This window comes from Crocodylus porosus, unplaced genomic scaffold, assembly GCF_001723895.1.
Source record: "Crocodylus porosus isolate Cpor-Errol unplaced genomic scaffold, CroPor_comp1, whole genome shotgun sequence".
NCBI classification, from domain to species: Eukaryota; Metazoa; Chordata; order Crocodylia; family Crocodylidae; genus Crocodylus; species Crocodylus porosus.
The window spans coordinates 45505361-45520585 of record NW_017728906.1 but is presented as its reverse complement, the minus strand read 5'-3'; the positions used below and the strand labels follow the sequence as shown (position 1 = coordinate 45520585).

General features: G+C 42.1%; 1 protein-coding gene across 7 annotated transcripts in view; it reads left to right on the top strand.

The window, feature by feature from the left end:
* The window catches only part of KDM6A (lysine demethylase 6A), a 176430-nt gene that overhangs the window by 66782 nt on the left and 94423 nt on the right, over positions 1–15225 (top strand). For all 7 annotated transcript variants that reach the window (XM_019529051.1, XM_019529050.1, XM_019529046.1 and 4 more), the window contains exon 4: positions 7039–7159. In XM_019529051.1, the coding sequence (XP_019384596.1) occupies positions 7039–7159 (121 nt within the window). The remainder of the gene's footprint in view (positions 1–7038; positions 7160–15225) is intronic.

Genomic DNA, 15225 nt, shown 5'->3' with positions numbered 1-15225 from the left:
GAGGTTCCCAGAAGCTCCTCTACAGATTAGAAAAGATTTTTTTTTTTAAATGCTACCCAGTGGGACTCAGTGCTCAGTCTAGAAGATTTCTTTGATGCTTAGTTTCAGTTGTCAAACTCTGGATTTGTGTGTCCAGAGATAACATCCTTGTTAGCAGCAGTATATGGAGATGAGAAAGAACAGACCTGATTACCCACCCATCAGTTTTCTTGTCTCTGCAAGTTTTTTTACACAGAGTCTAGCTCTTCCTTGCCTCTCTCTAAAAGTGCAATGTTTCAAGAAGTTAAATGAATAGAGGATTGTTGGGGGTGGAGTGGATTGTGGCAAGGAGTCTGGAGATAAATGCAAGGAGGGAGGGGCAGTAGAAACAAAAGAGAAACATTTTGAGTTGAATATTCCACAAATCCTGAGAGAAGTTTCTGAGGATAGCCTCTCCATTGACTTGAGAAGTAGTCAGGGAGTGGTATGATAGAAGGGAAAACCTATTATGGCAGTGGGCTTGCCCAGCCATAAAAAAGACCCTGTTTAGAAATATTTTAATGAAGGTTATAGCAAGCAACAAAGAATGTACTTTTTGTAGAGAATAGTGACTAAATTGAGGCTTCCTGACTGGTGATTTTAAATCATGATTTAAATCAGTTTGGTTTAAATCAAATCCACCCTGCTAATTTTGTTTATTATATTCATAATAATGGATAGTTCCGGTACAGCTTGTCCGAAATATCTTCCTGTTAATTAACATTATGATGGGTGGTCACAGAGGAAATAGATAAGGGATTTTTATATAGCTCCAACTTCCCGTCCCACCTTGTTGACACCTGCATCTTAAAACCATTAATTGTTTAAATACTGCACTATGAAGATGATATTTTCAATATCTTTTAATTTTTCGTGATACTAGCTTTTGGGTAGTTAAATTGGTACCACTGCATGATTCAAAGTAATTTTAATTTTTGGTCTTGACAAATTCAAAGCTCATTTTCTTGCATTAGATGTAGATTATATCACAATTTGGATTTGTGAATTTGGTAGCTGTTTAATCTTTTGTCAACTCTTGATAGGTTGGCCAATAGCTAGTGTCTTTTCCAGGTTAATCTTCATAGGTCATCTTGTTCAGATGATGTAGACAGAAAGACAGCGAGCGCACTTGGAAAGGAAGTATTGGGCTAGAAAGGAGAAATTGCATCATGGTTTTTTTGAGTTACTGTGCTTTTGCTCTGCAAAAACAGAATCAGTTTTTTGGCTGCTGGTGTATTTGTAGACTTCTGTTCCTGTTTGTGGGGCAGTTCATATGTACTGAAGTTACTATATGAGGTAGGAGCCCTTCATTCTATCATTTGGACAGATATCTTCCCACTCTGAAGGCTTTTACAGACGAGAATGAAATCTGTACTAATGAAGATGATCATGGGAAAGCTCAGATAAAGACAATGATGAGTCTCATCTCTTAGGGAAGCATTTGTTTCTTGAAGCTATTTGTTTAAGCGGAGGTTTCTCTATATTTGACATAAATTGTCAAGTTATCATTTAGTAACTAATCTTCCATTGCTTGGTCACAGTACGGTTTCTGAATGCCCCAGGTCGTTTGTGACCCGTTTCCTTTTGGCTGCAGTCTGGAATGGGAATCAGAAATTGATTTGGTGTATTGATGGATGGTTTTTTAGTGCTAAATAAATACTGAATGTTCATACTGGTATGATTAGATCACTTTTCATTTGATGCCATGAAACATGTGTTGCTGTTGAATAGTATGCTGTTTGTCTAAGAATGAGTGTTTATAGGTAACACGCAATACAAAAAATACCATCATTCATAGTTTTGTACATTCAGTAATTTACTGTATATAATTTAACATTTTATATAGAGAGATATATTGGTTTCCCATTTTAAAAAGCAATTGAATATCATATTTACTTGAATACATAGTGAGGTGGGTGTCCATCCCCCTGCACCCCTCCAAACTTCATTAAATACATTGTCTGTCATTAAACTGCTGCCAAAATAACGTGTGTTCAGTAATGGAAAACAACTATATAGTTGATTAAATGCAGCCAACGCTGAACATGACTGTAACATAAATAAATGGCGTATGTTGGGCAACATGCTATGATAGGAAGATAAAAACTGATTTAGAAAGGATAGGCAAAGAAGTAAGACAGGAGATTACATATGATGAGAAGAACTGGAAGGCTTTAGTTAAGGCAGTTACAGGCTCTTGATGCTTGTGAGATCAGTTAGATGAAATTTCCCACCGAAAATGCTCATCTATGCAAAGACAAGTCTAGGACCTCATTGATATCTCTAATGTGAGAACAACACAAACTTAAACACAAATTTGATAACTAAACAGTTTTTTCTGTGCTTACAACCAGAACTGTCTTTTGACTTACTCTTACCTACTCACGAAAGTTGAAATTCTTTGCCCAATTATGCTAATCAATCGGGATTTGCTGTTTGACCTGAAAGGCACTTGAATTCCTTAATTCAGCTCAAGTATCATTAAGGACCCCCATCCCTAAGCTGTCAAAATATGGGCCTGGGATCCTAAGTTTAGTTGAGGAAAATTGTTTTCCATATAGCAATATCAATAATTTTATGAATAAATTGAAAAGAAAATCTTCCCATTAACAATAAAGCAGTTTGGTTTTGAAGTGACAAAAAAGTATGTTTCTTAAAAAAAATCCAATTTTAGCCTTTAGCAGCTCCTTTTAAAATTTTAAATACATTTAAAAAAAATCTTCAGACATTTTTCCTAGGCAGGCTTTCTAAATTTGGTAAAGGGTGCTCTCTACCCCCTATCACCTCAGCTTTTTCCCACAACACACGCTTTCCCTCATGAAAACATCTGTGAATAGGATTCTTGAGTCTTCTCTGCTTGTATAGTTACAGGAAGGTTTTTGTGCAGTGCAAGGAAAGAAGAAAAGGAAGGGCTTGCATAGCCTCCGCTTAAGAAAACATGCTGGCCAGTCTTTACATCTTGTTTTTATCCTTCACGTTCTTTAGTTGGGTCAGGAATTACTGTAGCTTCTTTACCCTACTGCTTCTCTCTTCCCATAACGGTGCTGGCCCTGGCAGCTGTTTCCCTGTTATGTCCACCTCTGTTTAGCTCAGTTGATTAAACAAGACACAAGTGGGGAGAGAAGCAACTCACCCACTCTTTTCCTCCTTCCCGTAAATAGTTTCATTGGTAGTGAAATACAATTAGGATTTAGAGTAAAATTTGAGTACTGGAAATTTCATACCTGGTCTACAACATAACTGGCTCACATGATCTTACATGACAAACATAGTTGTTGAAAGGATTTTTCCCACCCACTTGATTTAAAGCCAATGAGGCCTGGGACTGAGAGACGAATTCTTTTCTACCTCCAGATACATCTACATATGTGCCCTTACTGCGCCATTGTTACTGGGCTGTGCCAGTGGCGCAGTTATTTTTAGCGACTACATTGCTGTAGCAATGCACTATAGCAAGGGAGCACATTGCTATGGCAACGTAATGTCATGGTTTTTGCTCACTGACGCTACATCGCTGTAATGCGTTGCTATGGCAACATAGCATCTCTCATAGACATGCCCCCTGTCTCTGAATCCAATTTAGGCCTGTCTTATCTAGAAAATTATTCTAGATTATGCTATTTTGAACAGTAAATTTAACTTGATACAGTGTTTAAATAGGACTTAAACTGTGCAAAGGGATAAGCTGTGGTTCACATGATGCATTTGGCTATAATTACATCCGCTTAAGCCAATAGGTTCCCCCCCAATCAGTGGGACCTCAGTGTTAAATGTGATATATGTTTACTTTTCTGGCTTTGCATTAGTTGTCATCTTTTACCTTTTTGTAAAGTGTTTTTTCTCTTAAGTAGGAATCTTAGTTTTTTTGTAATTTATGTATATAAAAATTTTCAAACTGTAATTACAACCTAATCTTTATGCTGTGGTTTAACTCTTGTACTAAGCATCAAATTGTGTATTGAATAAAATTTCCTTAAATGAGACAAAGTGCAGTTGTTGTGGTTTATCTTATTGTCAGAAATTTAGATGTCTGTAATAATTGATAACTTAACTTGGATAAGAGCATGGACTGCCTCATTCTAAGACTAAGCAAATTAATTAGGATTAATTTTTTTAGAAGTTTACAAAGTTTTATATAAGCTTAGACACTATATTGCCTCAGTTACATAAGCACATAGAACTGGGATAGGCCTAGGCACACCTTCAGGAAAGATACAAATAGGTAAATTAATCCCAAATGTAAGATCATAAAATATATAATATGAATTAATATACAAAGTCAAATATGTTAACCAAAATAAATGGAAATTGGAAGACGATAATAGCTCCTGTGTTGAAAAAGTTCATAGTAGTAACATGACATGTAAGTTTACTAGCAAGTCAACATTTTGGCCTACCTGTTTGGATGATGATGCTTTAAAATAAGGTGAATGTGCTATTATGTGGGAGTTAATAACTAAATGCATGTTATTATTTTTAATATAAATAATGAATAGATTTTATTTATCATTCATATAGCTCCAACGCAGGGTTAAATTAGTAGTAAAAATGTTTTTCACTCGCATTCTGAACAGTAGGTGGTTGTGATGGGGGAAGTTACAGGGTATGTAGCTGGGCAGCTTTCAGGGTGAAGCTGTTGCAAAAAGTGAGGCACATTTGGGCAGCAGCTGAGTAGCTGGCAGGAAGAAGAGAGACATCTTTAAGTACAGGTGAATGGGGCAACTGAAAGAATCATGGATAATCATGTCCTCCCACTCTTCACTGCCATTGCTATTCCCAGGTAGCATAAAGAGCAGGGATCCTGGTTTTCTCTGTATAAAAATCACAAATTCTCTGATTAACACCCCCAAAATCTGCATTTTTTCACTATTAAAATGAAACACTACAAGATATATTGTAATCAATTAAACACACTTATTGATTATAATTTGAAAGCAATTTGGAAGTCTACCATTACCTCAATCATTATAATAAAATTGGATGCCTATACATGTGCAACGGTGCTGCTCTGACATGCTGTAATTGCATTAATCGATTAATCAAGTCTACTGAAGCGTGGTAATTACTGTGCTCCAGCCGACTCCAGTGTCCCATGTTTTAGCATCCCCTTGCTGAAAAATGGCAGTAGGGGCGCTTTAACTAAAGTTTGTTCAACGAGCTTTACTTAAAGTGCCCCCACTGCCATTTTTCAGCTTGGGGATACTGATACACAAGACACTCTCTAATTAATGCCTGGAGACTACAGGAGATAGGGGAAGGGCCTAGTGCTACAGGAGCGCAGCCATAGCACTTCAGGAGCCTGGCAGACAGAGGCAAGGGGTCCAGAGACTGGAGGTGGTAGATGGCTGCTAGTGCCTCAAAGCCAGGTCTGAAGCAGCGGGCCTAAGCTAAAAGGCCTAATGAGGGTACAGGTGGGGAGGCTGAGGCCCTAACTGAAGGAACAATGAGCTTGGAGCATAGTGTAGGGGAGAAAGTACCACGCAAAATGCCCCTAAGGCTACAGGTGCCCTATAGGGGCCTTGTCAAGTCAGAAGGGAACTGTTAGGATTGAGGCTCACTGAGGCTTGTTGGTAGCCTCCCTCACTCTTTTTAACAGTTAGATCAAGCAGTGTCAGGCAAGCAAACTAGAGAGAGAGGCCATAGAGTTTCAGCCAGACAGGAGCTGCGGTCCTACTGAAAGATGTTTTGGCTGCCTCAGTGGTTTTGCGACTGGTTACAACATGTGTAACCACTCATAAATTCTAAATACTGATATATTTTGGCATTGAATTTTGGTTATTTTATTATGGAAAATCAGAACCTAGGATATAGGTCTAGCGGGGCCCCACCCCCGGTGCTGAGCAGTTTTGATATGCTAGTGCCCTGCACATGCCATTGCCTCTCACTCCCAAGCCACAGCCCCCAGTCTCTCCCTCCCCACCCCAGCCCTGCCGGTGCCCCTCACTCCCAACCTGCTTTCTCTTGCCCCCAGCCTACCAGCGTATCAGCAAAAGAATAGGTGTGTGGGGAATAGTGTGGGTATATGGGGAAGCAGGGTTTGGGTAGTGGTGACAGGTCAGGGGGGCAGTGGTGGCACAGGCAATGCATGGGGCACATGCCCCCCCAGATTTCTGCACTCACAGAAGGGCCCAGAGCTGCATCTGAGCCAGACCAGCTCTGAGCAGGTACCACCTTTGGTCCAGCAGGCAGGACCCAGTACAGCAGGGAGTACCGCACCACCCTTGTTACCAAGGTGAGGTAGCCCTCAGCTGCTGGGTGTGCAGGAGGTGCCTTACCTTGGCAGCCATGGTGGTGTAGTGCTTCCTTCCACACCAGGTCCTATCCGTTGTGTTAGAGGCAGCTCTTGCCCAGTTGCATCCCTGCACCCCACTGTGGGTACAGAAATTTAGAGGGGGTATGTGTGTCCCCACACACACATTGTCTGTGGTCCCCTGCCCTCCTCCCCACTGGCTTACCTGCAGGGAGCTGCTTTCTACCACACTGCCTGATTTCCATGTACCTCTGTGTGTGCACAAGTGCACATGGTGCTCCCTGCATCCCATTCTCCCCAGCTCCAGCAGCCCCTTGCAGGCTGAAACTGTGCCAGCTGCAAAGGGAAACTTACAGTTTCCCACATTTTTCTCCTTTAAAGGAGGAAATATGCATTTTTCCATGGTGCACACAACCTCGGGTCCCTGGTAATCAGTGGGTAACAGGATCAGTGCAAGCAGTTGGCTGTAGATCTGGTAATAAGTCCTGAAATAATTGAGATGCATTAATATAGGCAGTAAATAATTTATCCTAATGAGTGGAAGAGATATGTGGACTGCTGGGATGGTTATTAGTACAGATTTTAACACACACAATGAAAACTGATGCCACAGAAATGGGAAGTTATCATATTCCAAATACCTGAACATGATGTGTTCATCTATCTCTAACAAAATATTCTGATTGCATATTTTACTGTGATATAACCATACTGATTAAAGAGTAACATTGCAGTAAATACTGAAATTTTTTAATGTGTTTATTTTTCAGGGCAATTAAAGCATTTCAGGAGGCGCTTTATGTTGATCCCAGCTTTTGTCGAGCCAAGGAAATTCATTTGCGACTTGGGCTTTTGTTCAAAGTGAATACAGACTATGAGTCTAGTTTAAAGGTAGGTGGAAACAAATTAAGTTCTGTTCAGCAATTATTGCAAAATTCATTGCATTAAAAATGGCAAGGAATTTGTTAGGTTTGCATTGGTAGTACAGTGCCAACTTTGGAAATACAAGTATTCTTGTCTGCAGTATTCTAGCAAATCTTGATACTCAGAGGTAATAGGAAGGTTTGGAGGGTTCCAGAGAGAATTAAAGGTTCAGGTGGGCGCTGAACTCTTCACCGGATTAATTTAGTGGATTGTGAATGATCTGCGTTTATAATCCTAACTAAAGTACTACATTATAAGGGATGCAGGGAAAGCAAAGGAAGGGATAAGGAAGACAGAGAAAAGACAGGAAAAATTGGCAGTCTGGATATTTAGAGCCCTTCCTTTCTCCTCTATGTATGATACACACACAGACAAAAGTTCCTAATGTCTGAAACACCTTTTAAGCAGTTACTGTCTGACCAATTAGAAACTGTTTATTAGTATACAGTACCTTTTTCTCTATTTCTTTTTCTATTACTGTAGCTCTTCCTTTGTTTTTTTTCCCATTTATTCTCTTCCATCTTGCCTTGTTCTCTAGTTTTTGTTTTTCTTCCTCCCTCCACCAATTCCTTTTCTTACCTGTTTTTAGCTAATACTGTAGGACAGAATTTTAGTCTTCAAATACACCTGTACTGGAAGTAGGAAGCATTCTTTACAGGAACTTCATGCTATGCAGTGAAATCTATAAGGAAATAAGTTTTTTGTTTTTTTTTTTAAGATGAGGTATAATTTTATCATTTACATTTCTGCATATTAAACTCTCTTGATTTTATATATGTACCTGTTCATTTCTCTCATTTTGTCCTATCTAGCTCAGTCCTTTTGAAACCAAAAGAAAGCCATTGAAATCTGGAACACCACAAATGTTTAAGAACTACTGTGTTTTCTTGTTCCTGACGGTTTACTTTCCCTCAGCTTTTCAGTGAGGGTGCTGTCTAAAGTAGGGGTGACCAAAGCTCCATCATGTATGACATGGCAGATCAGGTAGGGTGCAGGGAACATAGCAGCTGATAGGTCAGGGAGCACAGGGTAGGGAGTAGAAAGCAGAGCAGCAGTTGGGTTGGCAGAGGGGTTTAGAGTGGAACTTAGGGAGGATGTGGGCCTAATTTGTGTGTCCCCTGTTTAAAAAAAACTAAAAAGCCCCCCAAAAAACAGTTGGCCCCCCATTGGTTTAAAGCATGGTCAGCAACCTTAGGGCAGGGTTTAATGCCCTGGTTGCCACAAGACCCACTCCAAGTTATTGTGATATGGGCATTGCTGTGGTCATATAAAACTGTCCTGTATGCAGGGCTAAAACCTGTGTGCCTTCCTGCTGCACGAGGCCTGTCTGATAAACCTAAAGCAAAAGAAAGCTGGCTTGGGCTGTAGTCCTTCCTGGTCTAGACCATCACTCCTCACAACTCCACCCATACACCTCTGCTTCCAGGGTGGGGACCAGGAAAGGCTACAGACAAAGCCAGCTCTGTTTTTGCTTTAGGATTATCAAAGAACCTTAATGCAAGAGGAGTGTGCACACACACGTCACAGCCCTTCCTAGGGTGGCTGAACAGCAGGTACCTGGGGAGGTAAAGGCACCTGAGTTAAGTTGAAGCAGCACCAACAGTGGTTCTCAACCAGGGTACTGCCATAATCAAATAAGTGGTGTTGGGGTGCTGTGACTGAAAAGGTTGAGAGCCACTGGTTTACTAGATCATTGATCAAAGGAGCCATTCTGCTTCAACCTTATAATACAGTAAAACATTTCTCTAATCAGATTTCTTCTTCTTGCCCAGTGGAAATGTCCTAGGTCATGAGCCTCAGGCAGATTTGGGTGCTCTAATTAGAGGAAGAGAATCACAGTGTGTGCATAGAAGTACTATATGGTGTGAGATGGCAAACCAAGGCCAGGAAGGGAGTGGAAGATCAGGGGTTGGCTTTGTTACTGTAGCACTTTACCACATTCATTTATGCTTGGAGCATGAATGTGGAGGTGAATCCTGCATGCTCAGATCAAGAAAAGGAGGGAAGGCTGGAGAAATTTTTGTTTTGGGCATAGACCACCTTGGATTAAATATACATGGTAGTATTATAATTTTTAATTGAGCAGTGGAAGAAATTTGAATATTTCACTTTTAACAGAACAAAGATGATCTACATATAGAAAAAGAAATTTAAACCCTGCTCCACAGTCAAATGCATCATTGAATCAAGCATTGAAATAAGGGAAGTGGATATGTTGCGGAACTGAAAAATACATTATAAGCCATGTACTGTTTAAACCATTTTAACTTGACAGAATTAAAATGCCTGATTTTTAAGGATACAAAACATACCAAATACTAAGGTTCTAATGCCTTGGGGGGATGTAGGTATGAGCTTGGAGTTGGCTCAGACTATTTAAAGAAAACAGAAACATATCACAGCTGTTCAGTAATGGTAGAATTACAACTTTTGTACTGCTTTTTATGACAAATGATTGAACCATTAAAAAAGAAAAAAAAAAAAAAAAAACTTACCCAGGGCAGAGCAGAGATCTTTAAAAGCAAAATTACCCTGAAGAAAAAAGTTTGAGCTTTGTAAATAACTGGAAAAAGATTTATTAGAAGAAAAATGTTTTAGCCTTGTTACATGCTTTAGTATTTTCCAACCATGTTTGAGCCAAGCTGTGAAGGAGACTTGCAAAGTCCTCATAACTGTTGGGAACTTCATGATCTGATATCCAAAGCTGCTAAATATCTATGACTCATGTATTCTGCTGGAGCTTTACCTACAGAGCCCTTAGCACAGAGGTGTGATAATGTGGCCAGGCACCTAGACCAGCTGCCACATGCAGCAGATGTGGCAACTCCCAGTTACCACTGCCACTGCTGCCACACTCTGATCCCATGGTGACAGGTTTGGGGTTCTTTTCTGTGTATCTACTGCCCCCTTTATCCCTTTCCTCCTCCCCCCCCCAGTTGGCATCTGGGGCAGCTACCCCAATCACCCCACCCTGGTCAATCCACTGCCTCTGCAGATCAGTCATTTGGTTAACAGGTATGCCTTATTCTTTAGCTAAGCCAGGGCAAATTTCTATGTAAATATGTATTTTGATTTTTAAATGTGTTTGCATCAATTTACTTAAATTGATCAGGTTGTATTTGTAGACAGGGCTTTAGGGCCAGACATATGCCTAAAGATGTAAATGGCTGGCCACTCAGGTGAGTGAGTGGTGCCAGACATTTTTAAAAATCTCTTCAGTTACTGTATATACCTTTTGAAAAACTGGCCTGTAATTAATTTTGTGCAGCCCTTCATGCATGGTTTCATGTAACAAAAGGCAAGACAGAGGAGTGAAGGTTGTTTTAGTATCAGTCTTTACGTTGTATTGTGCTAGGTTTTTGCCATACTATGATTCTATGGACTACATACATGAAATACCAATATATTCAAAATGTGCATTACTTTTAATTGAGTCAAACTAGTCATACTGTAAACAAACTTTATTCAGAACTCTGTGAGAAACTGGAGGGTGATGGTTGGTTTACAGCTATAAAATAAGCTACCAAGATCAAGAACATACACAGTGAGTAAATGTCCTTTCACGGAGCCTTAAACTAACAGTAAGGAGTAGGAAGCTTCATGCACAACCCAACATGATACTACTGTTCATGAAAAATAAATAGCAAATTAATTACCCACATCATGGATAATTGGCTTTGGTTTGACTTGCCCTCATTGGATCCTGAGGATCTTGCTATAAGGATTCAGAATGTTAAAGGACAGTTATGAGTAATTTATCTGATCCAGTCTGCTAGGTGGTGGCCTTAGGAATAAGCAGTTCCTGAGGCCTTAACATAGTAACTTGCATTCAGGCTTGAGCTTCCCATTTGTCATCGATGAGAAAAGAGGCAACTGTCTGTATTACAGCTGTTTGGGACCGTAACAGACTACAGAGCTGTTAAGTTTGATGTAATCTGAAGTGCAGGAACAGTTTTTGATGTTGTTATTTAAACATTCATAGAATCATAGAAAATTAGTGTTGGAAGGCACCTCAGCAGGTCATTTGATGGCTTGGAATGGCTCTACGAGTTCTCATGGACCACTAGCCAGGTACCAGAGCCTTGGAAAAAGGCCAATGTGGTCCCCATTTACAAGAAGGGGAGAAAGGAGGACCCCAGCAATTATAGGCCAGTCAGTCTTACCTCGGTCCTTGGGAAGACCTTTGAGAAAATTATCAAGGAGTGCATCTGCAAGGGCCCAGCAGGGGACGTAATGCTCAGGAGCAACCAACATGGGTTCATTGAAGGCAGGGCCTGGCTGACTAACCTGGTTTCTTTTTATGATCAGGTCACGAAGTCCCTGGACAAGAGTGTTGGGGTGCATGTCATCTTCCTGGACTTTTAAGAAGGCCTCTGACACAGTTTCCCACCACATTCTTTTAAAAAACCCTGGTGACTGCGGCATTGATGCCTACACAGTCAGATGGCTGGTAAATTGGCTAGATGGTTGCATCCAGAGAGTGGTGGTGGATGGGTTGTTTTTAACCTAAAGGGATGTGGGCAGTGGAGTCCCTCAGGGCTTGGTCCCAGGGTCTGTACTGTTTAACATCTTTATCAGCAATCTGGATGTGGGTGTGGAATGCACGCTGTCCAAATTTGCCGACGACACCAAGTTGTGGGGCAAGGTGGGCATGCTGGAGGGGTGGGACAGAATCCAGCTAGATCTAGACAGATTACAGAGGTGGATGGATGAGAATAGGATGGAATTCAACGCGGACAAGTGCAAGGTTCTGTATCTAGGGAGAAGGAACCAGCAACACACCTATAGGCTGGGGAATACCCTTCTTGTCAACACGGTGGCAGAAAGGGATCTTGGAGTCATTGTTGACTCCAGGATGAACATGAGCCGCCAACGCGAGGAAGCAGTCAGTAAGACTAACTGCACCTTGTCGTGCATCTACAGATGCATCACAAGCAGGTTCAGGGAGGTGATCCTTCTCCTCTATGCGGCATTGGTTATGCCACAGTTGGAGTACTGTGTCCCGTTCTGGGCGCCGCACTTCAAGAGGGAAGTGGCTAGCCTTTAGAGGATCCAGAAGAGGGTCACTCGCATGATCAAGGGGCAGGCCCTACTAAGACAGGCTAAAGGGCCTCAACTTACTCAGCCTCCACAAGAGAAGGCTGGGGGGCGGGATCTGGTGCCCATTTACAAACTCACCAGGGGGGACCAGTGAGAACTGGGGGAGGCACCACCTGGGGCTACTAGGAATAACAGCCACAAATTGTTAGAAGGTTCAGACTAGACACCAGGAGACACTACTTTACAGTTAGGGCTGCCAGGCTCTGGAGTGGGCTCCCAAGTGAGGTAGTACTCTCTCCTACCTTGGGGGTCTTCAAGAGGAGGCTGGACAGATATTTGGCTGGGGTGATATGACCCTGGCACCCATTCCTGCCCAGGGTAGGGGGTTGGAGTGGATGATCTGTTTAGGTCCCTTCCAATCCTAAGCACTATGATCTAGTCCAATCTCCTGCTCAAAGCAGGACCAGCCCCAACTAGATCATTCCAGGCAGGGCTTTGTCAAGATGGGCCTTAAAAACCTCCAAGGATGGAGATTCCATCACCACTCTAGGTAACTTCTTTCACCCTCCTAGTGAGAGGTTTTCCTAATATCTGACCTAAACCTCCCTTGCTGCAACTTGAGACCATTGTTCCGTTGTCTCTCACTGCTGAGAACAGTCCAGTTCCATGCTCCTTGCAGTCGCCCTTCTGGCTGCTATCGAATACCCTCTCAGTCTTCTCTTCTGGGCTAGGGACAGAAGTTACACATAAGCTGGTTTAAATGATCAGAAACTGGTTTAAACCTGTAACAGAATAGGAGTTCAGTGCACATAAACCAGTTTCAAAATGCCTGAAACTGGTTTAAGATAAACTTGGTTGAATGTATTATCAGACTCAACTGATTTGGGTCAAACTGGTTTATAAAACTTCTGTCCCAGGCCCCTTCCTGGTTCAAGTTAAATCCCAGCATGCTTTCCAGGGCTAAGCTAGGCTGTGCTCTCTGATACAATAGTGAAGGGTTGGCGGGAGGAGGAATAGGAGGCAAGGACTGCCCCCCGCCTTTCGGCAAACACTTTGGGACCAGGGAGGGGGGGGTTAAACCCTTCTTCCCCTTGTTAAATCCCCCTGAGTACAGATCTGCCTTGCCCTGCTAAACTTACTGAAACTTACTGCTGGATGTGACTCTGGACTACACTTCCCAGAGGTACCTGGAAACAGGAAGAGGAAGTAATGACTCCCTGCAGAGTCCTGCTGCTGTGGTGCTGGACTGCATATCCCAGAGACCTCCGGGGCAGCAGAAAGAGGAAGCAAATGTACAGCCCATCCTGGCTACATGCCAGAGTCATCATGCTTTAGCACTCCCATGGCTTCTGGCCTGAGCCACTGCAGAGATGTGGCTCCGTTTGCTGAATCAAAAGTAAATGTGTGTCCAGTTGTTTTTCTGTTTAATCTGTAGTTTAAACTATAGTACAGAGACTGAATCGATTCAGCCTACGGGTGTTTGACTGTCTGTACTTAGTCCTGCAGACTAAATATACCCGGTTCCCTCAGCCTCTCAGTGCATCTCCAGTGCATCTATTACACCCCCCAGCTTTGTGTCATCCATCAGTTCCTGAGGGTGCAATCCATCCCATCTTCCAGATAGTTAATGAAGATACTGAACAAAACCAGCCCCAGGACTGATCCCTGGGGCACTCCACTTTGATACCAGCTAGACATTGAGCCATTGATTACTAGCCATTGAGTCTGACAGTCCATCCAGCTTTCTATCCACCTTCAATCTGTTCCTCCAACCCATACGTCTTCATCTTGCTTGTAAGAATGCTGTGGGTGACAGTATCAAATACCTCGCTAAAATTAAAGTATGTTACATCCACCACATCCTTCACATCCACGGAGCCAGTCATCTCATCATAGAGGGCAGTCAAACATGAGTTGCCTTTGGTGAATCCATGCTGACTGTTCCTAATCACCTTCTCCTCCAAGTGCTTAGAAATGGATTCCTTGAGAAACCTGCTCTATGAGTTTTTCCTGGGATTAAGATGAAGCTGACTGTTCTGTAGTTCCCTGGATCCTCCTTCTTCCCTTTCAGATATGGGCACGATATTTGCCCTTTTCCAATAATCCAGGACCTCTCCTGGTCACCATGAGTTTTCAGAGATGATGGCCAGTGGCTCTAAAATCACATCGGCCAACTTCCTCAGTACCCTTGGGTGCATTTCATCCATCTCTGTGGACTTGTATATGTCCAGCTTTTCTAATTAATCCCTAAACTGTTTTTTTGCCACTGTTGGCTGCTGACCTCATCTCAAAACTCTGCTGCCTGGTACAGTAATCTGGGAGCTGACCTTACCTATGAAGACTGAGGTAAAAGAAGCATTTAGGTACTTCAGCCTTTCCCTTCTCATCTGTCACTAGGTTGCCTCAGCCAGTCAGTAAGGGATCCACACTATCCTTGACCTTCCTCTTGTTGCTAGCATACTTGTAGAAACCCTGCTTGTTACCCTTCACATCTCTTGCTAGCTGTACCTCCAGTTGCGCTTTGACCTTCCTGATTTCAGCCCTGCTTGCCTGAGCAGTATTCTTATACTCCCTAGTCATCTGTCCAAGGTTCCACTTCTTGCAAGCTTCCTTTTTGTGTTTTAGCTCACTGAAGAGTTCCTTGCTAAGCCAAACTGGTCATTTGCCATGTTTTGCTGTTCTTCTTGCACATTGGGATAGTTTGTTCCTGTGCCCTCAGTAAGGTTTCTTTAAAATACAACTAGCTCTCCTGGACTGCTATCCCCCTCAGATTGGCCTCCCAGGGGATCCTGCCCATCAGTTCCCTGAAGAAGTGAGTCTGCTCTTCTGAAGTAATTTTTTTTTTTTTTTTGCAATTAGTCTTAAAAAAAAAAAAAAAGCCAGTGCCAACAGAACGGCTGCTGTTAGTAGGAGCCTTGAGGCAAAGAAGAAAATAGAGGCAAGAAGGTCGTATTTTCCATGGGGTTTTTTTGTGATTTAGAACATTAACAGCA